Source organism: Choloepus didactylus, chromosome 16 (genome assembly GCF_015220235.1).
Source record: "Choloepus didactylus isolate mChoDid1 chromosome 16, mChoDid1.pri, whole genome shotgun sequence".
Classification (NCBI taxonomy): Eukaryota; Metazoa; Chordata; class Mammalia; order Pilosa; family Megalonychidae; genus Choloepus; species Choloepus didactylus.
In genome coordinates, this window is record NC_051322.1 from 3,632,912 (window position 1) to 3,659,768 (window position 26,857).

Genomic DNA, 26,857 nt, shown 5'->3' on the forward strand with positions numbered 1-26,857 from the left:
TCCCACTTTCCCCCCACCTGGGAAACCAACAACCCTCTGTGCAATAAGGTAGAAGAGAATGGCTAAGGGCCCACTCCCCACAAACTGGAAAGCATAGCAAATACACCAAAAAAGCATGATTTTTTTAATGCACTATTTTCCATTTATCACAGCAGCATCCCTTCCTTATGGGCTAAAAGTGCCACAGATGTTGGACAAATTCGGGAAGTGGAACCTCTTAAAGGAAAGAGGCCCATCCGTGCCCCTTCCTAAGATCCCTCAACACCCTATAAACCAAAAGGGCTTGAGGGAATCTGCCCCATAGTTCGAGGGACTCCTGCTTCCCACCCTCAGCCCGTAACACCCTCACCCCACCGCCAAGAACCCAGCACCCGAGGTCTGTACCAGGATGGCCATGCTGGGTCTCCCCGAGCGCCCACCCCAGCCCTGCCGCCCAGCATGACTCCATACTGTTCCATGGGGACAGCTCTGGGTTCTGCTTTCTTTGGCAAAACCTCTGCACCAGGAGTCACCTGGGCAGCATCACGCCTGAACTCTTGCACCCTGAGGGGTCACCAGAGCCCCAGCCTGGCTCTCGGGCCCTCGGGACGTGAAGCTCAGAGACTTAAAGTTCCCCAAATGTTCCACCATCACCCAGCGTGTTGTCGCCTTGCTCCCGTGCCCTCCTGATGATGGCAGCTGTCTTCCAGACACCAAACTTCAACCCAAGGCTTTGTCTCGAAGTGGCTGGAAGGTGGCCAAGGACAACGTCCAGAGCTGCTCTTTGCACGGCCAGTGTCGGGCCAAGTAGATTCTCTTGTATGACTCACACCGACACACTCCTAGACTGGACAGAGCTGCATCCGTGGCTCGTCTTGAGCAAGGGAAGGGGGAAGCAAATGGAGAAGAGCGGACACATGGATGGGACAGAGGAGGGGGCCGAGGAAAGGAGTCGGGTCAGGGTCAGAGACCCTGAAGAAACGGAGCATTTCCTGGCCCTGAACTGTGCCCCGGGGACGCGCCCTCCCCACTGGGTGCAGCTGACTCTGCTCTCTCCAGAGCTCACCTCTAGCACCTTCCACTTCATCTGGCCATTTACCGAGGAGAGGGCCAGGGCTGGGCATGTTGTTCTGCTGCACAATCCAGCCATCTCTCAAGCTGTGTGCCTTTTCATCTTGTAAATGCAGGCTGACCTTCCAAGGCCACGGCCACGATCGTGTCCTGCGGCAGTCTCCATTCAAAGAATAAAGCGCTCGTGTTCGTCCAGGCTGTCCGAGGAGCGGGACAGGGCTCGAGGCGTCTCTTCGGCCAGAGTTGCCACAGGGGGGTGGGTATGTGTGGCCAGGCCGGGTCCACCACAGATGCACCAGCGGAGACGAGAGCTTGGGTCCCGTGGACAGCAGCTCAGACACGGACCCCGGAGCGCCACAATGATAAAGGTGTCTCCTCACTCTTCTTCCTGTGCTCACCACAAAAACTCCTTGGCGAACCTAAGCAGATCGGCCCATACCAGGCCTGGAGTCTCAGGAGAGACCCGAGATGCAGCCTTCCCCGGGGCCTCTTCCGCTCTTGGCTGCTGTCCACAGGTGGGCCCTGAGCAGAGCGTCTCACGAGTCCCCACTTCCACCTCCTTGCGTTCATGTGAGGAAACAGCCCTGAGTCGCCGAGCGTCCTGCCTGGTCACCCGAGGCCACGCGTGTCTTTAGTGCCAGAGCCCAGCTGGAGCCACACAGAGCCAGGGCTCCTGTGTTCGCGTGTTCGTTTCATATTTGGGAGTCAGACTGCCAGGAGCTTTGGGACTCACGTCAATTTGCGTGTGCGTGTGTGTCCCCAAAGCCCTAAAATCCGGCTGAGAGGTGAGATGGTTACGAGATGCTGAAGGAATGGCCCACACTGCGTGAGTAGTTACAGCCGAGCGGCCACACTGTTCACAAAGGGCCACTTGGGGGCAGGTGCTCCAGGGAGAGTCAGGAAGAGCCGGAGCCGGGCAAGGGAATGAGGGGCGCGCGGGGGCAGCCAGGCCGAGGGCGTAGGTCCCAGGGGAGGAAGTGCACATCACCATACCAAGCTCCCCACATTCAGCTGTGGGCTCCACGAGAGGCCAGCTGCAGTGCTGCATGCTGTTTTGTTTTATAAATTATCATGCGGTAAAACTGACTTGGGGGTATAGTCCTAGGAACGGTGACTCCTGTTTAGATTTGTGTAACTACCGCCACAGTAAGGATCCGTCCCCCAGAAGGCCCTGTCACACCACCCCAGGCCCCGACAGTCACTGATCTGTCCCGTTGCTGTAGTTCTGTCTCTTTGAGGCTGGCCTGCGAGTGAGTCCTACAGGGGGGAGCCTTTCAGGAGGGCTCTTTCACTTGGCACATGCCTCTGAGGCACCTGCTCCTTTTCATTGCTGCGTAGTGTTCCGTGGCGTGGATGTGCCGCAGTTCGTCTCACCAGGCTCGACTGAAAGATAGTTGTGTGGTTTGCAGTTTTTGGTGATTACAACCAGAGCTGCCAAAAACAGTCACGTTTTGGTTTGATGTGAGCATAGTTTTCATTTTAAGATTTAAATTACTTTTCTCTCAAAAGATTGGTGAACAATACATTCATTATAAAAAAAATCACTTACAAAAATGCTAATTTTTCTTTTAGCATTCAAAGCAGGTGCACACAATTCACATGTGAAACATCATTATTGACCCAAAACTTCATTAAAAACCCCACAACATAAAGAAGCATTAGCACCATGAGGCTGCCTGGCGTGGATGAACAGTTGCTGCTTTTAAAACCTGTACATAAAGCTTAAAATACCTTTCTAGTTTAATCGTGAAGTAGATGACTTGCAGGTGAGGATGTTTCTGTGATTCAGAATCCAGCAGACGGCCTGTGGCGAAAGCTCCGTCGGTGGCAGGGGCAGTGGGACCAGGGCTCGGTTCTGAGCCATTTGAGCTGCTCCAGCCTTTTGGGGTGCTCGTCCGCAGGCAGGGCCGACTCTTGACGATACTGGTCTAACATCAGGTGCCTCGCGTTTCCTGGCTCACTATTTTGGGGTGGTGCTTATCTGACAGGACTGTTTGGTTTTTAATGCCCAATTATACCCAATCTATTGGCGAGATGAGCAGGCGTGGTTTGGCTGGTGGTGACGGGGTGCAATAGGAGGCCTTGAGTACACGGCAGCGTGGCCTGGAGCAGCTGAGAGACGGCGTCGGTTCTTGCAGTAACGTCAGCAGTGAGAACAAGAAAAGAAGAATCAGAGTCTCAACAGCCACAAAAATGCCCTTTCCTGTCTCCTCCGAAGGTTTCATGTTCGTGGCGTCCATGCACACTGGTCCCTCAAGTTACCTGTGCATTTTCTCTACGGGGGAAATGGAATCATCAGTAAACTAAAAGTACTTATTATTATAGAGTATTATACTATGTTCCATGAAGCATACAGAATTAGTGCAATTGATAAAAAATTTATATTCTGGTTGGAAACAAAACAATGGTTAACAAACAGGAAACAACTGAACAAGAAAATTACAATCAAGAGCTAAAATACGTGGCACCAGTTATAAAGAAATCCAGGGAATAAAACTGATCCGTTAAGTTATTCAAAACATCTAGCACAAGAACCATGGTTGGTTTTGCCCTGCTACGTCCATGGTGCCCTGAGCCACACCTGGCCTGCCAGGTGAGCGGGATGAGCGAGGCCTCATGTGGGGGCTGCACAGCGGGGAGGCTGCCCATGGAGGAGAGGATGCGGAGCCCGTGTGCTCACGAGGGGCAGGAACGGCTGGTCCAGGGACCAGCTCGGCAGCCACTGCCCAGGTGAGTTGGCACAGGTGCTGCCGGACATCAGACCTGCCCCTGCAGGTGCCTGAGCCGACTGGGGGGAAGGAAGGGGCATCCAGGCGGGAAGGACCACACAGCAAGGCCCTGGAGGAGAGAAGACGGCCCGGCCAGGGGCATCGGGATGTCCTGCTGGGGAGGACAGTGAGGGGGACGGGGGGAGGGATGTGCCTGGATGCTGGGGGGGCTCAGGCATCACAGACCCCACGTGTGGTGAGGCTGGGCCCTAGGCCGTCGGTGCAGGGCAGGGCTGGGCCGGCTTGTGCCTCAGGAAGGTGACCCTGAGCACGGGCTAGAGGGGGTGGGAGGGTGCAGGCTTGGTGGCCGAGGCACGGGAGGAGGCTGTGGCTTGGGGACAGCCGGGAGGAAGAGGAGCTGGGCACGGCCAGGCCGGGGGAGCAGCAGAGCCGGGGCTCAGGATGAGGCTGAGCAGGACAGCGAGGCGGCCGGAGCCAGCCCCGGGCCGAGGGTCTTGGGAAGGTGGGAAGGCTGGACAGGCAGCGTCCTGGAGGCCGGTGACAGATCTCGCCTTTGAAGGAGCCCTTGCCCGAAGAAAGGAGGGCAGGGTGACGTGTGCTGAGGCTTCCGTGGCAGGCGCAGGTGGTTGGAGATGGAAGGACCTGGAATCACAGGAGGAGCTGACCGGCTTTCCTTTTTAACGTCAGTACTGGGAGGGACGGTGGACGCAAGAAATATTTTAAGGAAAAACCCACAAGGTTTGTGAGCCGAGTGACCAGGGACCGTAGAGCTGTCAGGGGTGGCTCTGGGGGCGGCTGCACAGGGTCCCACACTGGGGGACGTCGGTCCACACGGACACTCGGCAGTGCTGGGGCCTGCTGGGCACTGTCACCCCCCGTCCCACGCGGCTCCACAGGGACCCGGCCGCCCCCTCCTCGGCAGCTGCAGAACCCCAGACGGGAAACTCTGAGTGTCTCGCGCAGAGCAACCTGCTCTTTCCGAGGCCAGAGCCCGGAAATTAAACCCACTAAATCAAACCCATTCAGTGCATCATCACTAATTCCTGAGAAACACACTTTAGAGTTTTCCGGAAGGACAAGCAGGCCTCCCAAACCATCTGGACAAAGGCGACACAGTTGAGGGGAACCTGCGTGTTTTGTCCCGTTTTAACCGACTCACTGCGGCAGAATCCGCGTCCCTCCCCGCAGTGCCAGGCCACCCTGGGCAGCCCCCCGGGCCTCGTTTCCTGCTTTGAGTGCCCTGTTCTCCGTGGGGGGTGGGGAAGCCGGGCCAGGGGGCCAAGGAGAAACCCTCCACGTCAGCGTCATGAGCTCCTTGTCCACAGACCCTCGTGGGGGCGACAGGTCTCGGGGTTCGCCTCGGTGCGCTTGGGCACGTGTGGCCTCGGGCGTCTGGGGTGGAGCGGGTGCCAAGGAACGCGGGAAGGCGGCTGGGTCGGCCTCGGCCGGCCTCCCTTCGAGTCTGTCTTCCCCGCGTGGCGAGCTGCTCGCCTCGGCACTTTCCTGCTGGCGTCTTCTGTGCGACACCCGCTGACCCGGAAGGTTCCAGCTGCACGGGTGACACGTCTCCCTGGGCTCCCTCACCCCGGCGGCTCTCCCCGTCACTCCCCGTCATGATGGCTTCCCAATGGCACCCCCGACGCGAGCAGGAGACGCTGAGTTGGAGGAACGGAGGCCATTTCGTGTGCGCACCCACGTCACAGCTGATAAACGGGTCTGTCTGCTGCTGTGATGAGTTCTCTCGTGTGTAATTCCTGAGTATTTTCCTTCAGCTATAAAGAGGCCTCAGGGAAAGTGGCGTTTCTCCATCGATGATTTGCTTAACCTGCTTCTGGAGGACCCGAGACTGAACTAGATGGAGACTCCCCTCAGCCAGCTGCGGCTCCCTGGCCAGGCCCCTGCCCAGCACGCGCATTGGCACCTCGGGCGTGTTGGTGGCTTCACCCGGGCCCTTGTCCCAGAGGGACGGCCCTGGGCACCTGCCGAGCAGCGTCCCCAGGAGGCCCTCGGACGGCAGCCTCACCCCGGGAGAGCCGGGCCTGCCGTGAACCCCCTGCCCCTGTCTTCCAGGACGCTCACCACGCGGCCAGAGCCGGCCACTATGGCTCCCTGCCCCCGAAGTCCCAGCACGGCCGGGCACAGGACGAAAACCCCGTCGTCCACTTCTTCAAGAACATTGTGAGTGTCCCCTTCCCTGAGCGACTGGGGGTGGCAGCGGCTGTCTCCCCCGGGTGAGCGCGGCCCGAGGCCCCCGCGTGACGGCACCCACCTCCGCAGGCCGGGCTGGCAGGGACCCCACCGCACCCCACCCCACCCCACCCCGTGCCTGTTCTCGAGGCCCAGGTGGGCTTGCCCTGGGGCACCCGCCGCTGCTGGGCTCCCTGTTCTATGAAGGTCCGTTTGGAGATGATTGGTCCAAAAGCATAAGCTGCTGAGCATAAAATCTCTGTGCAGCAGACATTTTTTTAATTGCATTTTTATTGAGATATATTCACATAACATACAGTCGTTCAAGATGTACAATCAGTTGTTCATAGTTGTGCATTGATCACCACAATCAATCTTTGAACATTTTCACTACTCCAAAAAATAAAAATGAACATTAGAATTAAAAAGAACATCCAAAACATTCCATTCCCCTTCTCCCCCATTGTTCATTTACTTTTTTCACACTCTTTCAATGTTTTTAATTTTATCAAAAAATTAAAAAAAAACAAAATAAAAAAAATTCAAACAAAACCAAAACAAAGGAATAAGAAAAAGTAAATAACTGAAAATAACTACATTGCCTCCAACATGTTCCTATCCTACCCCAAGAAAATAAACAGACTATAACCCCACAAAGGAATAAGAAAAACAAATAACCTAAAATAACTACATTTCTGCAGCCGACATTTAAGGTCGTTTTCTTGTGTGATGACAGTTTTAGGAGCCACAGGCCTTCTGAAGTTCTGAGTAACAGAGGACAGTTGGTTTTAACCCCGAAAAGGGTCACTGGTGAAGTGAAGCCCCCACATCCTCCAGTGTGCAAGGGGCATGTCACAGACACACAAGACGGGGAACCAACCCTCCATTCTCTCACACATCTTCTGAGTGTTCTGGAAGATTCTCTGTAGCACTGAGTACTTTCAGAGTCTCCGATCCTATATTTCAACTAAAACAGAAACAGATATTAAGTGCTCTCGGGCATTAGCCAGGGAGGAGCAGACGGTACAAACAGCAGACACCCCCCGAAGAGCCTTGGGCTGCCTTGTGTGGAGAAGCCCTGGGGGGGCTCCTGCAGGGATTGTGGGGTGCCCTGCGGGGACGGGGGTCCTGTGGGAGGGCAGGGAGTCCTGTGGGTACTTGGAGGGGCCCTAGGGGGCCCCGGGGTGTCCTCTGGCTCACATTCCCTCCGTGTTTTCCAGGTGACCCCTCGCACTCCACCTCCATCACAAGGAAAGGTAAGGTCCTTGCATTTCTGATTAATCATGAATTTGTTGTAGGCCTTCCCTGAAATCCCTAAATGTACCAAAAAGAGAGTTGGACTCGCCACTGCCTGAACCATCCAAAACACTGTGTCGTGGCCATGCAAGTGGCACGGGGCCGGCGGCCAGCGTCCCCTCCTGCGGCCGAGGGGGACATGCTCCTGGGTCAGCCACTCGGCCGCCAAACCTGGCCCCGGACAGCCGGCCCCTCGGACACGGCGCGTGGCGAGCCCCTTTGCCACCCCACAGCCATCCTGTTGCTCGTGTCCCCGGTTTGTTGACGGATCTCTTGGTTTCCTGCTCTGACCACCACATCCTTCTTTCTTTCTCTCGCTCTCACAGGGGAGAGGACTGTCGCTGAGCAGATTCAGCTGGGTAGGTGACAACCGCGCGTGCTTTCCGCTCCTCGTCCCGTCTCCGCTCCTGTGTTGGGATCCGTCCCCGCGCGCGGCGCCCACCCTTTCTTTCCTCTGAAGACCACAGCTGGCAGCTGCGGTTTTCGTTTCAGGAGGGGAGATGAAAGGGCCTCCTCTTCGGTGGATTTAACTCCCTAGTTTTCCTGCGAGGCCACAAGCCTCGTCTCCTTCCCAGGGAAGGGGCAGCGCCATGTGTGAGAAAATATCCAGCTTCCTTCCAAAACAACTGATGGGAAAGTAATTCCCAGACGTCTCAAGGTGGGACCAACCCATTTAAATAAGCCCTTAGATGAGAAAGTTTCGTTGAGGAAAATGATACTAAAGTGCCCAGTTCACTTACTCAGTTTATAATAACCACATTCACCCAAGGTTTCTGTCTTTCCTTGTGTTTCATAGGAACTAAAGCTTAAGAAGCGAGCCATCCAGGAGAACCTCCTAAGCAATTTTAGGCTTTTTAGAACCAAGAGCTGAGTTTCAATTAAGATTTTAAATGACTAGTTTGCTCTCTTTCTTGATCCTAGTAAAACGCAGCGCCTGAGGCAACTTAAAATGCCTACCGAAACATTCTAACCAAACATTAGATATGGCTCTTAATTTATGAAAATGATAATGTTCCAAATAAATGAAAGTAAAACCACCAACCTGTAGGCCCAGGATCTGTTGCTCTTGCATCACAATCTCCTTCCCTTGCACGGCCCCCATGGCCTGATGCTCAGTTAGTGTCATGCACACTAACAGCTGAATTAGAAATAGAGAAGATGGAAGACAGACAGACACAAAGGAATGAAGGAGGGAGGGAGGGAGCACTTAGGAGGAAGGGTATAGAGAAGGTTCCAGAAAGCTCCTGATTCCCCAAGACATTCTACACTGAATTATGAACTAAGCTATCTGCTGGAACACTTTATATAAATGCACACTGAGCCTGATTTTTCTGACAGTGGATTTGCCGGAAGATGGCCCTGGCACGTGTCCCATCAAGCCCTGATTTTCTGTGCCCACAGGAGACAAACACGACACTGAGGAGTTAAATCCGTTTTTGACCCGGACACCCGACTTTAGCTACTGCTTTGTCTCTTAGTGTTCTAGGCGCCGACTCTAGGCCTTGTCCGAAGACATCCCCAAGTTCAGAGGCGGGCGGTGCTGAACCGTCTGTTTTCCAGCCAGGTCTAGGCTGCTCCAACCCACCAGCTAACAAGAAGCCCCGTGCATTGCTCTCTGCCTCTCTCCACTTCTGGTCCCATTGATGTTCAATTTCTCTTTCTTCCAAAGCAAAACCTCTGTCTGAGTTTTGTTTGTCTGTTCTCCAAAGCTACTGGACTGAGGTTTCTGGTTGGGAGTCTCTGAAAGTCCCCACTTTGTAAACTATGTTATTTGTTTCCTGGTAAATAGATTATCCAAAGGTTAAAGCTATGAGGATTTGAAAGGAGGAAAAGTCCAGATTATTCATCCAAAAACCAAGCCCCGAGTCTCGTCCCTGGGAGTGCTTTGGTTCAGGGGTGGTGTTGGCATGGGCAACGGGGGCTCTCCCCACGTAACGTCTGTCTGTCTGTCTGGCACAGAGCGCCCTAACCATCGCCCGTCCCTCCGTGTACCAGCACTGGGAGAGCGTGTCCGTGGAAGCTTCTGGAATTGAAGGGTGGCGCTGGCCTTTCTCTAGACCGCTTTGCCTGAGCAGCCCCCACCCTCACCCTGCTTCCGTCACCTTGAAACCGAGTCCTCACTCGAGAGCTCCGTCGGGGCTCTGGGTGGCGGAGTCGCCTGCCTGGTGCCGGGTGCGCGGGAAGGAGCTCCGGGGCAGACAGCGGGAAGGGCCCCGAAGAGGACTTCAGTGCAGTCCTGCCCGCAGCGCGCTGGGAATAACCCGCAGGAACCTCGAGCTTTCTGGATCTGTTTCAACGCCTCTGAGATCAGGGGAGGATTGAACCAGTCCTCAGGTTCCTTCCGGCACGAAAACCCTCTTGTGGAACCGAGAAGGGCTGTGGGCAGGTGGAAGGGCTCGGGGGCTCCACCGGAGGACGCCGTGTGCTTGTTGGCTTCTCTAGTGGACACCCATGTAGAAAGGCTTCTATTTCTTGACAAAACATCCTAAGGAATCCCAGACCCTGCCTGTTGAACGGAGAGGTCCGTGCGGGACACTGAGATTCCACCCCAGCAGGCTGGACGCCGGGTTTGTCCTCCGAGGGACACTGCACCTCGTGTCAGATGACCTTAGACCCATCTGACACCCATCTCAGTTAAACGCTCTCTTCAGAGTCTCCCATCTGTCCTCGAGTTTGAAACGACAGTTCCCCTTTGAAACTAAACGGGAACTTTAGTTCAATTTGTATCAAAATAAATTGGTCTTAGGGACACGCATAACAATCTTGCGATGTTCATTTGCCATCGCTGTGCGCCCCAAAGGTGCATCCACGTCCCCCTGCTGGGTGCAGAGCCCGAGCCCCTGTGCTTCCCCTGTCCTGCTCTGTCGGACCCTCCCAGCAGCCCCGAAAGGGAGGGTGCTGCCAGCCCACTTTACAGGCGAGGAGGCTGAGCCCTGGGCAGGTGCCTGCTGGGAGAGGGCACCCCAGGGCGGCAGGCTCAGAGCCGGGGCTCCCGGAGACGGCCTCAATTCCGACTCCGCTGGAGGCCCCCTGCTCCCCCGGGCTTGGCCTTCAGAAAAGGCTGGGCCCTCGGGGCCTCACAGGGTCCTCCGCCAGCCCCTGCTTCCGAGCTCCCAGGTCTCTAGCTGGGTGTGGGGTGTCCACCGGGCCTGGCTGGTGACAAGCGCCCTTGAGGACACACAGCCTCTTTGGGGAAGTGCTGCGTGCACATTTTAGAACCACCACACGGTCCCACTTCCTCCAAACCACAGCCAGGGAAAAGGTTTGTCTTTGCTAATCTCTTGAAACCAGCACACCACGAGGCAGGTGAGCAGCTGGCACCGAGAGAGGGTCTTTAAAACAGACACAGGTGAGGCAGCCTCGGCAGGTGAGGAGCCCCGGCCACCCGGAGGGCGACAGCTGCTGGTGAGCACCTGCCTGGCCCGGGCTCCACCTGCTCACGCCCCTGGAGCTTTCCGCCCCCGGGACCCCCGACACTGAGGCCTGCCCGTCATGTGGCCCCACAGGCCACCCGCTGATGGCGCCAGGCTCCCTGCGGTGCAGGCCCCGAGTGTCCGCTCTCTCCTCACAGGGCACCGAAGGGCAGAAGCCAGGCTTTGGCTACGGAGGCCGAGTCTCCGAGTATAAGTCAGCACACAAGGGGCTGAAGGGCACCCACGATGCCCAGGGTGCGCTCTCCAGAATCTTCAAGCTGGTAAGGGGCCGCCTCGGCATCAGGGACCCGCAGGGGGCTGGCGGTGGGGACACCGGGTTGGGGGGACCGCTGGCTCCTCCCAGGCCCTCCCCTGGCTCTTGCCCCTCGAACCCTTGGTTTAGAAAGCCGCCGTAGCCAGAGGGTCACAGCCCCACCCCACAGAGCGCGGTGGTGAGCTCTTGGTTCACCGACACCCCTAAGGGGAGCAGGCCCTGGGGGCTGTGCACCCCAAAGCCTCTCCACCCTGGGATTCCGTCCAGTGCTAACTCTGGGGAAGGGGCACTTCAGAAGTGGGTGCCTGTCTGTCCACCCAGTGAGCCGACCCCAAGGCTGTCTCCGTGCCCCCACTGGGTGCCCAGGCAGGCAGGGGGAGCCCTGGGTGGTCCCGGGCTCAGGAAGGAAAGCAGGACACCCACAGGCCCTGGGCGCCTCGTCCTCACCCCCTCACCAGGGAAGTGGCAGGAGCCCCCCAAGAAGAGAGCACTTGGAAGGGGCTTCTCGGGAAGCCACGGGGAGGCCCCATTCTCGCTGGCCGAGCTGAGAGGGCCTCGGAGCCCCTGGCCCGGGAGACGGTGCCCGTCCTGTGGCGTGCCTTCCGCACACCCTGGCCCTGCCTCCGCGTGCAGCTCGGTTCCCTCACCTGTAGTGAGGGGCAAGGCAGGTGGGAAGGTCAAGGGAACACGTCTGCAAAGGGAGTGGCGTGCTGAGTGCCCGGTAAACGGTGACCAGTGCTCAGCCGGTGACACCGTCCTGCCACTCGGAAAGCCCTGGGATCGCCCTGGTAGCTGCTCCTTGGGTAAAGGAGCCACGTGTCAGTGTCGGGGTGAGCCTAAAGGGGCAGGAGCACAGGCCTGGGGGCTCTGGGGCCCGGGCCCCGACCTGCTCAGACCAGCCCCTCCCCTTTCAGGGCTCCTCTGCCTGCACCCCAAGAAAGGTGAAGATGGGGGCGGGGGAGTGGGGCACCCACAGCCCATGGTTTGCTTCTGAACCCCATCCCCAGAGATGCAACTTTAACCCTAAGGAAATCTGACCTTCGGGGACAGGCCACTGAGAATTCACCCCCAGCCCCCCAAGACTGCAAGTGCTTGAGCCTGATGCCAACTTGCTGGGACGGGACGCGGCCTTCAGGGTTGGAGAGGGCAGCAGCCACGCTGCAGCCAGATCCCGAGACCCCTGGAGAGGCCCCTCGGGAGGCAGGGAGTTCACACGGAGGGCAGCGGGCAGGCGGGCGAGAGCCGATCTCTGCCCCCGGCTGCGCCCTGAGTCCGGGCTCCCCACGCCTCCTGGGGTGTCCCGGGCAGAGCTGCCTCCGGCTTTTGGAAGTGATCTTAGTTCCACTCTCAGGCACTGAGGGGTTCCCGGGGGCCTCACCTGCCTCCAGACCGCAGGGAGCCCCTTCCAAGGCCTACAGGGGTCTCGTCACTTCCGGCAAGGCTCTGGTGCCCTCTGTGGCTCGTCCCACAGCCGGGTGGGCTGGCCAGGGCTCAGCCGCCTTCCGGGGGCTGCCAGTGCCAGGGGCCTGTAGCCCGGATGCCCGGGGAGAGGCTGCGGTCGGCTCTGCTCCGGTGCCGGGCGTGTGACAGCGCCCGGACACCACCCAGGGGTCGGCTCCCTGTGCTGGGGCTGGTGGAGACAGAGAGGACGAAGGGGAACGCCCAGGAGCCAGACGCAGGGAGGGGTCGGGGCCGCGTGCAGGGGTGCCAGCCTCCGAGGGTGCTGCAGCCCGAGGGAGGGGTCCCGGGCGGCCCTGGGAGAGGACAGAGGCACGGGGAGAAGGGACGGGGCAGGGAGGCCGCGGTGGACGCCAGAGGAGAGGCAGCCGCGGGAGAGGTCAGAGGTCACGGGCAGAATTCAGAGCCTTTGTGATGCTCAGCTTTGCCTCCACCCTCCAGGGGCGCAGGGACAAGGCACGTGTCTGAGGCAGAGGCTGGCAGACCTCTGAGCCCTCTGGCCTGGGCGAACAAGGGAGAGAGCGTGGATTTATTTAGGCGGGTGACTGGGTCTTTGGCAAGGACTGGAGGTTCAAGCAGAGCACGGACGTCGTGGGCCCCGGGGCAGGGAGGCTCCTGGCACCGTCCGCTCCGGGGCGGAACTGGGTTGGCGCGGCCCGGCCTGCTCGCTGTGCGGCAGGTTCCCACGTCGACCTGGGGCTCGGCGGGGTCACTTCTCATCCCTGAGTACGAATCGGGATCTTCGTGGTAGGAGACCGACTGTCGTGCAATAAATGCCACCACAACTGATGCCCCCTCTTATTTTTTCATGAAATTAACAACCTGAGCTGCCATTTTCACTTACTCTCCATCCATTCAAGGCGAGCCGTTTCCTCGCCCGACAACGTAAGAGGCAGTTACTGACGAGGCTGTCGTCCGCCCCAAGTCCCTTTCCAACCCCAGGACATGTAATAAGGAAGATGGACGCCAATGAGTGAAGGATGGAGCTTGTCTGTCTAAGGGAAAGGCGCCATAAAAAAAGGCATGAAACCCCACGAGGTCCCCAGTGTGCTTTAGAGAGAGAAGCAGATGCGAGATTTCCTTCTTGTCCTTCTTGAGAGACGAGCAGCTGTAGCGTGTTCTCCGCGACAGTGGAAAGACCCCGTGGCACAGCAGGACGGGGCATTGATCTGGGCCTCATCCAGAGCTTCACACCGTGCCCGTCAGTTCTACTCGGCCGGGCCGCGGTGTAGACATTCACTTCCCTGAATCCCGATTCGGCCCCTAGGTTGGGCGCCTCGCATCTTCAGGACAGCATTTTGGGGGGAAGCGTAGGTTTTCGTGGACTTCAGTTCAGATCTTGCGGGTGCTGTGGCCTGTAACAGCTGGAGGCCCCTCCAGCCCCGGGGAGCCCCGGTTCCGCCCTGTCCCCGGCCCCGTGTCCTGAGGGGTCCCGGGCTGCACGGGCGCGCTGTCTGCTGAGACCCTGCTTTTGAGGAAATCCCATCCCAGGCGGGCGAGCCCCGAGCAGGTGAGGGGGTGGTAAGTCACCGAGTTGCTGACTTGTTTTACAACAGGAGAAATACTTTTGTTGGCCAGGCCACTCTGTGTAAATTCTGAGGCAAATTCTAGTGAGAAGGTAAGTTCCACGTATGCGTCCAAGCAGCAGAGACTTTCCCTCAGCCCAGAGAAGCGGCAACGTGGCACGGAGACGAGGCTCCTGGAGGGGCTCTCCTCCCTGGGTAAAACTGGAACCACGTTTGGGAGACTGAGATGGTCACTAGGGACCTCAGCACGAGGCCAGCATGTCCCTGGCGTCCAGCCATCCGGCTCCCACCTTGGGATTCCAGGAGGGAACCCGGAAGTCTGCAGCGGCCACGATTTCCCGGATGGGCCTCCAGTCACGCAGTGAGATTTATTCTCTGCTGGGTGCCCGTTCTGTGCTGTCCAGCTCAGGGACTTCTGAACGCAGAAACATCTGCAAATGCCTGGAGGTGACGGGAGGCCGGGCTTGCAACAACTCGGCGAGGAAGTGCGGTCCCGCTGCTCTGAGCTACCCGCGAGACTCCGCAGGTCACAGCGAGACGTTTGCAAGGTCAGCGCCTGTCAGGACGCCCCGGCGGATGGGAAAGAACCATTTGTGTCCAGCCCTTACCTTGTATGCCACTAACACGGCAAGGAAGCCCGTGGGTTTTCTTAAGCAGGTTAAATGTTTTCCCTGAAATTCTTTTTGTAGGCAGCAGTGTTTAAATTTTTTAAATTTCCATGCAGTTCCAGGGAAGCTTCAACCAATCAAATTAAAACAAAGTCCAATTACTATGACTATAATTAAGTTTTAGAGCAAAAGCTTGGCCACGGCTGGCTCTGAGCCGGAGGCTGAAGGAGCAGCTACAAGACAGCAAAACCCTCTCCGGGCGGTAAGTGGGCTAAGAGCAGGTCGGCGAGGACGGCGGGCCTCACAGCCCCGGATGCGGGGTTATTTGACCTCTTTCCTCCTGTTCTCTTTAACACTGTGGCAAACCAGTAGCAAGAGGGAAGGGCTCCAGTTTGGTGGCCTAGTGCTGTTGGAAAGAAAACTGAGCTGAGAGAGTGATGCATCTCCACATCATTCGATCCGAATGAGCTGCATCAGAATGTAAGAGGAGTCTGTTATTTCCAAGTACATAAACTGGAATGTTTTCCCATTGAGAATGTTCCTGGGCTGTTCTCAGTGTAAAAGCAAGAAATGAGTTGGTGACGTCCATCTTTTGCTCTAGTCCTCTAAGAAGAAAGTTGAATCCAAGCATCGCCTAATGGGCTAACCCTTAGCAATTTGCCTCAGTCCTTGGCAGACCAGGGCTTTATATGGAATGTTCGAAAGTGCTAAAAGAGCGAGTGAAGAGGACAGCGTGACAGGCTCAGGAGTCAAAGAGCCGCTGGCCGTGTTCCTACCCCGTGGCCAGCAGGTGGACATGGGTAAAGTCGCTCAGCCTCAGAGCTCAGGTTCTCAACTGTGATGCAGATGGGGTAGCGCCAACCTCGAAGTCGGCTGTGAGCATAAAGGAGAAAGCCAAATTAAAGGATTCTGTTCATCATAGGTTCTCGATAAATTATAGGAGTGATAATAGAAAATAAAGCCAATATTTGCACATTTTCAATCTCAGAAGATGTCAAGGGAGTTAAATGGTACTTCGCATAAGATATCTCACAAGCGGATGCCAGAAAGTCACTCCAATCCAGACAAACGTACTTTCTGTCATGCAACTTTTTCCACAGTGTTTCAGGAACAAAATACATGTTTAAGATTGCACTTTCAGGCGGCCCTGACAGTTCATCTCTTGGCAATGCAGGAAGTGGTGGGGCCGCAGAGACGCGTCCTGGACTGTCCAGAGGACAGAGCTCGGGGCCAGCCGTGCCATGGTCGTCCAGGCTCAGTCCAAGAAAACCCTCGGGCCCGCCACAGACGGCTCCTTCCTGGGCATTTCCAGGCAGACCTGGGACCGTCCACCAGGGCCTGAGAAAGCCGTGCTCCTTGGGGGGGTGGGGGTGGGGGGTGTCCCTGGATGGAGCTTTGAGGCTATAATTCCACGCATGTTTCCACTTGTGAAAAGAAACTTCTTTAAATGAGTTGTTGAGCTTCTCTAATGCTGGACAGGGTGAGACCCCAAGGCACGGGAGCTGTGGGCCGGGTGTTTGTAGGGTGCTCTGGGCCTGCGTCCACGGCTGTTCGTGACGACGGGTGGCCTGGAGCGTGGGCTCCGGGGCTGGGCAGCTCAGTGCCGCCTGCCGCCTGGCGAGTAGCACATGCCCTTTGCCTCTTGCTTTCCCGGGGCCCCACCTGGCATCATCCTTAGCCAGGGACCCCAGGGCCGGGGTGCACCGGTGCTCTCTGCTGGGTGAGGTGGAGGAGATGGTGCTGTCCCCGCCACTGACGCTGCTGTTTTCCTTTCCAGGGAGGGAGAGACAGCCGGTCCGGATCCCCCATGGCCCGGCGCTGAGCCCGCCCGCCGCCCCCGGCCCCTGCCCGCTTCCTCCCCGCCTCCCCCTGCTCCCCCTGCCTCGAGCGCCCGGCCGCGGCTCCCCTAACCCCCTGGAGCTGGAGCTGCGCGCGGAAGGGCCGCCGCCTCCCCCTCGCCCCGGGCCACCCCCAGCCGACGCCGCCGGAGAAGCGATCACCGATCACCACGGGCACCGGCGCCCCGGGAGTGGCGCGCGTCCCCTGGGGGGGCCTCGGGGTCCCCGCGGCCGGGGGTCCCCAGCCGGGCCTGCGCTCTGCGCCGGCCACACGACAGCCCCGGTGGCCGGCCGGGGCCCCCTTTGCTTTCCTAACACCCCCGCCCCGTCCAGGACGCCTGGGGTGGCGAAGAGGCCGAGGCAGCGGCGCAGGTGGGAGCGCTGGGACGTCGGGGCGCGGCCCGGGGCCGGGGGTCGGGGGGCTCCGCCTCCAGCCGTGCCGCGCCCACTGCCCACGGCGGGGGCGGCAGAGAGGGGACAGGGACGGCACACGGGCTGGCGACGGCCGCGCCCGGGAAAACAAGGACTTCGGGGAGGCAGGTGCGGGCGCGCGGCCGCTCCGCACGGAGCACCCCGTTTCCCGGGAGCCCGCGAGCAGGAGGATGTCGGGAGAGGAGAGCTGCTGGGACTCGGGGCCCCGCGCCCCGGCGGTGCTGACCGCGGACTTGGTTTACGTGAAGGCGACAGTTGTGCGCGGAGAGAGCGCGCGCCTCGGCGGCACTAACCCAGGCCCCGCTAACGCTTGCGGCTCCCCCCGCCCCGCGCGCTTAGGGACCCGGCCCAGGGCCCGGCGGTGCGCCGCTGACCCCGGCCGGAGCCAGGAGAGCCCGGTTCTCTCACCTCCGCTGACATTTCCCGAGCACCTCCCTCTAACCACTGAGCTCCTCGTTTTGATTTTAGCCTATTATTTATCGGTTTCCGGGGAGCCCCCCACCCTGGAACCCCTTAGAACAAGCACCAGGGAGAGGCAGCGTAATGGCAGCCTCCGATTCTTTAATTCCCTTCTAATCTGAATGTTTAGTGTGGGTTTAACATAACGTCTATTAATCCAGGGCCTCCACGATGAGAGGGCAAGGGGAAAAAAGGGGAAAAAAAGGGAACACAATTTCAGAAATAAAACGTCCAAATGGTTCGACAGGAGCACACGACGCCTTTGAGCCAGGCTGTCACCTGGTCCGCACACGTGGCCACCCCCAAACAGCAAGTGCCGCCGTGGCCGGCCTCAGCACGCGTGCACACTGTGCTCCCACGTCGAAATAAAACAGTAAACGTTAATGATATCTGCACGGGTGTCCTGCGTGTTTTGTGTTCGGATTCGTAGAGGGCAAGCCCCGGTAAGCCACGTCCACGTGTCAGCAGCGGAGAAAGTGTCTCCTGTGAAGCCACAGCACAGAACCTTCCAGACCAGCCACGTGGCCAGCAGATGGTTTATGAGTTAATAGAAGACAGCGGAAGGGGAGCTTCTTGTTAGATCAGTTTGTCTTCAAAGTATATTCACATTTTACTTTGTTGGTGTAACATCCTTTTGATGTGAGCTGACGAATCTTTGAAAAACTCCTGTTACACTTTGTTACAATGGCAGAAGTATTGCTAGAATTAAGTTATTTTAGAAATTATGGGACGACTTCTTTCTTCCAAAAGATAAACTGAGGCCTTTTTGTCTTGGTTTTTTTTTTTTTTTGTTTGCAGTAATCACTGGCTCTTTTCTTCACCGAGCAGTAACTGAGGAATGATCTGCATTTCTGACCCGGAGGGGACACCCCAACTCGGGGACAGATGTCGGCACAGAGCAGCTTGGTTCTCTGGGTGTCACAGGGCTGGCTTCCAGACACAGGCCTAGGGAACAGAGCACAGAAACTGGGGACGTTTTGTATTCACTCATTCCAAAAGCAGTCAAAACCGCCCCAGCGTGACAACGCGCGCCTCTAACGTGGGGTCGGTGGGCTCCGAGCCCGTCCCTCCTTCCTCTTCTGTTCTCTATTCAAGCCCTTGGGATTGAGGAATTTGGAAATTTGGAATTCTTTTAGTTGGGAAGTACATTTTAATAATACATATATAGAAAAATGTATCATCGTAAACCAAGGGTATATGACATGAGTGTAGGTGTGTGTGTGTGTGAGCTTGTGTATGCGAGTGGTGTATACACACACGTGCGTACATCTACACCCATTTACCACATCCACTGCCATAGGCTTTATTCTCCTTCCCTCCTTTGCGTATTGGGACTTCCCCTCTCCCACGGTTGAGACACAATTTCCTGCCACCTGCAGTGCCTCTTGGCTCTGACCCCGTGTGTCCCCAATCTCCTGACATCACGGGGGGCACAGTTTCACCCCCTGCTCAGACGCTCTCCTCACAGATGGGCCCTGGCTGGCATGCTCCTCCTCTACCCCAAGCAAGCAAGGAAAGATGGACCCTTTTTCAATAACCCTTTTCATCAGCACGTGCTTTGGAATCCCCTGCTTTGTCACAGCCCCTGCAGTCGCCCACTACAGTGAAGTCTGCTTGCCACAGCCTCGATGGAAGCGTCTCTGAGGAGAGCAGTGAGCCGCCAGACTCAGCCAGCCTGGGCACCGGCCTAGGTGACTTTGCCACACCTTGCGTCAGAAAGGAGGGCAGGCCAGTGCTCCCAAGTCCAGGGCTGGGCTGGGGACCTGGTCAGGAAGCAGATTTGGAATCAGTGGGTCGGGCATGGGCCGGGGGTTCTGACCACACACGGTTCTCAAAGTCTGGATCGGCTTGCAATGGGGTGGCCGAGCAGATTGGGTGGCAAACTGTGAAGCATCAACCCTGTTTTTCTGTTGTGACGGAGAAAACAGAGCCTTTCTTCAGTACAATAGACCCTCATGACCCCTTTAGACTCCTATTTTGCATTGTTTTATTTTTAACTGTTTGTTAGAATATTGTATTAGGTAAATCCTATGTTCATGTAATATCATTTGCACACACTCTAACACACATCTCACACTCACATGCTCCCACACTTGGCACACTCGTAGTCACGCAGCCTCACACACACACACTTACTGCTAGTTGCTTCCCAGTCTGTCTGCTTGTTAGGCAGCAGTGAGCTCACCAGCGCTCAGTTTCTAAATACCACCACCCGTTACAGGGAACCAGGAGACCGTGGGGAAACGGCTAACTCCAGGGCTGGAAAAGGGAAAGAAAAGAACAATTTAATGTGTTAGAAAGTAAAAAAGAGCTCCAAGTATAAGGCGGCGATAGCAAAAGGACTAAAGCCACCTTGAAGGAGACCCTACTGGCCACATCTGGGATGATTTGAGCATGGAAATAAATTAATATAAACATATGGGATTATAGCTATTGAATAAAATAGGTATCCACAATACCCAAACCAACATAATAAAACATTAAATAAATGAGGGAAAGATAAAGATCTTCCCTAAAATAGAATACCTACTAATAAGTGTAGAAGAAATGACTGAGTTAGAAAAAGACCGCTTGGCAAGCATCAGGCAAGAAATAGCAATGGGTGCTAACATTAGTGGGTGAAGGAGGCATGAGGTTCACGGGCTCCAAGTATCTACCAAGTACTTCTGCTTATTAGGAGGAAAAGGATTGCAGTGAGGAAACCCAGCACTGTCCCAACGAGTGACGGATACTCCCGCCACAGATCATGGACAAATTTACGGAGCCTGTCGCCTGGGAAGACGCCCTAAGAACGCAGCACCCACCTCGCTGTCCGAGCAAAGGCACAGGGCCAGCTCCAGCCACGGAGAAACACTTGGCGCCAATAGGCCGGGGGCACCCACCACCCCGGGGCCAGAGCGCCAAGAGGCAGGGGCCGTCCCAAGGTGAAGTATGATGGATGCGATGGCTGGGCAGCAGTGGACCCTGGACTGGGTCTTTTTGCTATAAAACAGTATTAAATGGGGGTCCATTACTAAATGGAGAGCTCTTTGCACTATTCTTGCAACTTCTCTATAAGTTTGGAACTGCTTCAAGAATAAAAGGTTTTATGAGAACAATAAAGACTGGATTATTAAACTTGAGATGACTGAAAAATAACTTAGAAAAATTGTATGGTAGAGTATTTTGAGGCAGATGGCCAGCTGCCATCCATCTTTACCCAGATTTACCAAAAAATTGGCCAGTAACATTAAGGCCAGCTTGTATTTTGGGGGTAAAATGTAAGAATTTCTTCCCAGGAGAGCTCGGACAGTGAGGTTACCCATGAGGACTCTGTTAAATTATGATTACTAAATTAGTTGCACTAAGAAATCTCTCTTGGTTAGCCCAAAATAATAAAACCAGGCAGAAACACCCCTTTTTTGGAGAAGAAAGGAGTGTGTGTGGCAGCATAGGGGCACGCTCTGATTTCCCATCCTCTTACTAAAGAGATTTGAGGTTTTAAAGGCACTTGGGGATGAAAATGGTTCCATACGTAAGACTCAGACACCACAACAGATGGTGGGAAATAAACGAACCATCGACGGTTGTCCAAACACTCCCATCCGCATCGCACGCTGACTAGGGGCTGTGTCAAGGCCTGCGGGATAAACACACACCAGATTATCGAGCACTTGTGCCGGGCAGAGATCTGAGCCAATTGCGAGCTTCCAAGAGGATCCCAGAGGCCGGCAGAAGTGCGAGCCCCTGGGGTAGAGACAAAGCGTGTCATCCCCCGCAGCACCAGCAGCCAAAGCCTAAAGGAGCATGCGGGCGAGTCGCCAACCCCGTACGCCCCCGGCGGAGCCAAGGGGGCCGGCGAGGCCTGCCCGGGGGTCGGAGCGACGCCAGGAAGCCGACCCCGCCTGGCCTCCGAGTGAGCTCTGGGCCTCCCTGTGCAGACCCGGGCCTGGCTATGCCAGTGGCCTTGAGAAGTAACCCGGAGCAAGGGCCGTGCTGTGCTCCCAGGACGTGCAGAAATGCGAAGGCCCACAGAGAACAGCTTCCCAATACACGACAGCCGGTTAATGGAAAATAGGAATAGGAAGTTTCAGAGCTAGAAAGGAATACATTTAATCAACTTATTTTAGAGATGAGGAAAGAGAGTGAGAGAAATTAAAAGAAATGACCGGCCAGGAAGCAAGCGGCTCGTCAGTGCCAGGACTTACCTTCTGGAAGGCTCAACTGTCCTCCCCCCGACTGTGCCAGGGCACGAGAAGCTTTTCTATGTTCATGAGCAAGTGTTCTGGAAAAACTCATTTGGAGAAGCATTTTAAATAGCTGAGGCAACCCACAGTGGTAAGAACAAATTTTCCATGATCTGATAGCTTAAAAATCCCCTGCCATCACCCACCATATTTTTGAAATTATCAGAGCACTATGCCTCTTACAAACAAGCAAGCAACAAGAAGGACATTTCTTTCCATTCCCTCTGAGCCACGTCTAAGAAAAAAATCAAAATCATTTTAGTTATTTTAGTCCAAAAAGTTATGGAGGTAATCTTTATTTTAACAGGATAATGACTCTAAAAAGTAAGAACTTCTAAGAGTTTGAAAATATTTTTTTTTTCTTAAAAAGGGGTTAGTTAGTACTCTGAGCAAACTCTTCGCTTGTCTGGGAATGTCTAACACCCCACATATCCCACCAACGGGTAAACATCATGATGACACTGGTTTTCATTTCCTCCCCAGTCATTCTCTTAAATGTCTTACAAATGAGAAATAAAATGGAAAATACCCTCAAAGAGAGAAAATAAGACATCCTCACACTATTCAAACCCCATGGGTCTGAGTTTATTACAAATTCAGCACCATTATATTGCACTTGATCCATGCTGAAAATGGTAACTAAGGAACAATGTCCACCTTCAAATTGTTGTAACTCACCCGAAGCCCAAATAAGTAAATATACAGGATTTTTAAATAATACAAAAACTATTTTTATTTTTTAAGCCAGCACAGTTGGCTTTTGGCATAACTGTCCATTTCTCATACAAAATCGGGTTAAATACCATTCAATGTATAAACAGACCATGAAACAATTTTGAAGATAAAAAAAGAACTCTTATGTAAATAAAAAAAAATTAACTTAAATTTTTTTCTTTAGTGGTGAATCAAGCCTGACTCACTGTCATTTTAGAATTTGTAAGAGAATACAAATCTTGATTTAATACAAAAGCCTTCATGCTTTAAAGCATTACACATAAAAAAGATTAGATAGCAAAACCTTTCATTACTGCCTGTTGCTCCTGCCATCTATGCTGGCTAATCTTGTTTTGTTGCTTTCAGTGTTGTCAGTCGGCCACACACACAACCATCCAGCCTCCAGGGAAGTGTGGTGAGAATAAGCGGGTGTGTGTTCATGTACTTGTGCACGAGTGCGTCTGAAGAGGGGCCGGGAGGAGCGAAGTCAGCTCAGGGCAACGATGACCAAATACAAAACGACTGATAAATCTCACCAAGGCCAAGAAAATGTCTTTGCCAGGGATGTGTAGGGCTTCTAATCTTGCAAAAAAAAACTCTGTTGCCCCTACTTGTTAAACAGAGAGGCAACCATATTTCAAAATGATAATTTCTATTAGCACATGGAAGAGATACAGAGGCCCCAAACAGGCATATAAACCATTACATTGAATTGGGGTACATCGTAGGCACTTTAGAAACTCTTATTCTAAAAAATACAAAGCACCAACATCACAGGAATATAGATTAAGGAGCACAAAGAGGAGACCCCTAGAGTATCAGTCGTGTAATTTCACCTCTCCTCACTTACACATTAGGTTCTTAAGAAAAGGTTAAATTAGCAAGGATCAACCCTTGGATGGATTTTATTGGGGGAGAAGGGACATGGTATTTAAATTAGCTTCTGGGGAAAAATATGCAAAAAGCAGACATCAACTATCTCTAAAAACAATAACCAGAAAAGAAATTCTACGCCTCTTATGTACTTCCTTTAAAAAAGATGTTCCCTCCATAAATCTGGGTGAGGCTCTTTCAACATGAAAATGAGCACGCTAACGAGTGACAAACGTTCTTCCAGCAGGAGGGACACTGGCAGGAAGGCTGGACACGCCCTTCCACTTTCCAAGCCCTGGGCTGGCGTCCTGGGCATACCAAATATCGTACGGAAGAAACATTCCCCAGGTAAAAGCTGAATGCGATGGAAATTACTTAGTACTAGGGCAGATTCTTCTCATTTCAACAGTAAAGCACTGTGAAAAGGTAAAAAGCAATCTTTGACCAGCCTCCCATTGAACTGATTGGCAAGGAGGCTAATCGCCATCCATGATGAGGTTTCTTCTACTTACAGACTTGTGTAAATATTTTCACATAACAAAACTTTTTTTATTACCTCAAATGTTTAAAAGGGCAAAAAGCAGAACTTGTTGGTTGGGGGTGGGAGAAGATCATTTGGGTTTAGTTTTGAAAACATGATTTTATTTTAACCTATGGCCACCCTATGAAAAAAAGACTACTTTTGCATTATCTGATTGGATTCTAAATACTGGATTCCTTTTATACCCTTGGCATCATATAGGCTATATCCCAGTATGAAGTTTGGAAAGAGATCTCTGGAAAGAGAATTTATTCCTTCAGTTTAGTGAATTACCACAAGAACGTTCAAGAGTCACCTAGATGACGAGGCTGCTATTTAACTGGCAAGAAATAAAAAACAACTAAGAACAGTAATGATACCTGAGTAGGACTGGGCTAGTATACAACTGGCCTCTTGTTGACCTACATCCTTTTTTGCACTGTGAGCGCTTCAAACAGAATTTGCAAAGCTAAATTTTCATTGTCTGGACTTTTAAAAAGGAAAATATCATCAAACATCAAAATTCTTCACTGTTAAAAGTTATCTAAACCTTAAATGAATTTGCATGCCTAACTATTTTATAGTAAATATTTTGAAAGAAAAAAAGTCATATTTCCTAACTTCATTTTTTATTTATTATTCCCAAGTAGATATGCTATGCAGAGATATTTCTAAAAATACAGTTACCTATTCTCAAAACCCTGGTTCTGTGTGGGACTAGAAATCTCTTCTCTAAGAAGATGTTTTATCAATCGGTAAAATTAAACATCAACTTGTAACCCATGGAAGAATCCAGTGAAATCATGTCTTTATAACGTTTTGCACAGAAACAGTTACAATAATTAGGAAATTAATCCCCAAATATATAAATGTCTTCAGTTTGCTAATAAGTTCAGAAAAGTCACAAAATGGTTTGACAGATTTTTTTCTTCTTTAACCAAAATAAAGGTAGGCTTTAGATTCCCCTGTCAAGGCCTTACTTCAATAGGCAGCTAACAAGTACAATCTGCTAACCTGGGCTCTCTATAAAATTAGGGTTAGAGATGGCCCTGAGATGGCATTTAATGCTAAAAGCAAAATAAATAACCCAGCAAGAACAAATATACCAATAATTTTAACTTTGGGGATATGTGGTCACCAAAATTAATCAACATTCCTAAAACAGTTTAATACAAAACAAAATTCTTTTTAAAAGTGCCATAAAAGTAGAACCTTTAAACTCTAGCGTAATCACAATTGTTCTGGAGACTCTGCAGCCAGGTGCACACAGCGGCATTCAAGGGAAACAGCAGGATTTATAATAATCCAGTGTCACAAGAATAAGTCAAATAAGGCTTTTTTTTCCTTAAAAAAATATACAATACACAAAGCAGTTTGGGAAAAAAGTAATATTATTTAACAGTTTTCTGACTTAAATATTTTCACATAACACAAGTTTTCATATCACCATCAGTATTACTTATATACATGAGCCAAAAGTGAACTAAAGATCAAAAGATGCCCTTTCAAAGTAACAGTGAAATGTCTTTAAGAATCTGAAGTGATCTTTCTCTTCATATACAAAGTCCATAAAATATTTATAATAAAACTACTCTCTTCTGAAACACAAGGAGGCAATGAGAGAAAATAAAGGCAACTCTTTTCAGGAAAAAAAAAATAAAACCCAGCTTTATATTACAATGAAAAAGATAACCATTTATTAATAAAATGAATATAATACTGATCTGGAAGTGCTTGTAGGAAGGTGAAACTCTGCTGCTCTCTTTCCGTAATTGGAACTAGTGTTCATATTTACAAAATATACTGCTCAGCCACACAGAGGCCCATATATCTGTCTATATACATATGTATTTATATAGAGAAAATATAAATAATTTCAAAGGAAAAATTAAAATTAAGTAAAGAATTTTCCATCTTTGGAATGTTATAGGAATGAGTGCTCTTGGCTCCAGCATGGGGGGGATTTGGGGTGGGGCACGTTTCATGTGGCACCATTGCTGATACTAGAAACTTCCCTGAAATAAAAAATACATTTGTTTATGCAGGAGGGGGCAACCACGGGGTGTTTATGGATCCTTAGACTTACATTACAAATATATTTTTTATTTATTGAAGTAGACAGAGCCATAATTACTTTGTTCCTAGGGGTCCAACTGTTTCTTTCTATAGTCAAGGTATGGCTTGTGCTTTCTGTGCTTGCCAACCCCTGTGCCTGAATACAGATTTACACAGGAAGTGCACACACCACCCCACGTGGATGTTTACTCTTCACTCTTTCCTTCCCCCGTTTATGCCCCAGATTCTGCCTTCTAGTTGCTGATGATTTGATGTCTGCAATTGAGAGGAGATTGGTCCAGCCAATCCAGCCACCCCTCAAGTATCGGTCATGTTAACTTATCGTACACTACAAAGAACCCACTTATACTAATTTTCAAAATGCACAGAGAACAGAGTGGAAAGCACTTCCCCGTGTCAGGACGTTTTTTGTGAACTTCATGCACCTCTCTTAGATTTGCTTCTTAGCTAGGCTTCTTATAACAGAAAGCAGGAAGTAAAACCTTACATCCTTTTCCAGGTTAACTTTTGTCTTTGCTAATACAAAGAAATCACACTACAATGATAGTAAGATCCAGTTAAGAAATTCTTTTTTTAACTAGATACACTGGCCGTGGAGTAGATGAAACTGCCCGTTGTATTGTAGTACCTGAGTTCAGTGATTCATAGACATACGAGAATAACACATTTATATTCTCCCCAGTTTTTTTCCTATAAGTCTCTGAAAAACAATGATTCTTTAGATAATTTTATAGGTAAAAATACTATTGTATTAACATCTGTAACACTTGAAGCTTCAAAACAGAAGTGCCAAGTGCTTTGTTCTTTACAAACTTCAGAAAGGTTCTTAAAAGTATAATTTAGATTTGCATCAAAAAACGTTGGCGAGGCTCTGCCACTCGCTGGCGGGTTCCTGCACCACCGTGCCCAAGTGCAGCGTCCGGGGCAGCTCCGTCCCCGCTGGCTCCTGGTGACCCACGGGCTCCTGCAAAGGGCCTGAGGCAGGCCGGGAGAACAAGCACAGCACGCTCAGAGCGCCAGCCGCACGCAGCCCCTGACAGCTAATAAAGACTTCCGGGTATGCAGAGACAGTGTCCAAACTGATTCCCTTCCCAGCCCAGTGAAAAGCAGCATAATTTGAGCTACAGAGAAAATATCTCTGTCAGTGAACAGGACATGCTCGCACTCCCATGAAGGGC

The 26,857-nt window shown here is 52.8% G+C and overlaps 2 protein-coding genes across 3 annotated transcripts in view; one reads left to right on the forward strand and one right to left on the reverse strand.

Annotated features, from left to right (window-relative positions):
* Positions 1 to 17,659, forward strand: part of LOC119511816 (myelin basic protein) — a 126,266-nt gene extending 108,607 nt beyond the window's left edge. For both annotated transcript variants that reach the window (XM_037806332.1, XM_037806333.1), the window contains 5 exons: positions 5,850 to 5,957; positions 7,187 to 7,222; positions 7,589 to 7,621; positions 10,834 to 10,956; positions 16,319 to 17,659. In XM_037806332.1, coding sequence (XP_037662260.1) covers positions 5,850 to 5,957; positions 7,187 to 7,222; positions 7,589 to 7,621; positions 10,834 to 10,956; positions 16,319 to 16,363 — 345 coding nt within the window. In that variant the 3' untranslated portion in view covers positions 16,364 to 17,659. The remainder of the gene's footprint in view (positions 1 to 5,849; positions 5,958 to 7,186; positions 7,223 to 7,588; positions 7,622 to 10,833; positions 10,957 to 16,318) is intronic.
* A 316-nt stretch (positions 17,660 to 17,975) lies between these two features.
* Positions 17,976 to 26,857, reverse strand: part of ZNF236 (zinc finger protein 236) — a 126,655-nt gene continuing 117,773 nt past the window's right edge. Inside the window, 3 exon segments of the mRNA XM_037806334.1 lie at positions 17,976 to 18,215; positions 19,407 to 19,529; positions 20,828 to 26,654. Of these exon segments, the coding sequence (XP_037662262.1) occupies positions 26,530 to 26,654 (125 nt within the window). The 3' untranslated portion in view covers positions 17,976 to 18,215; positions 19,407 to 19,529; positions 20,828 to 26,529.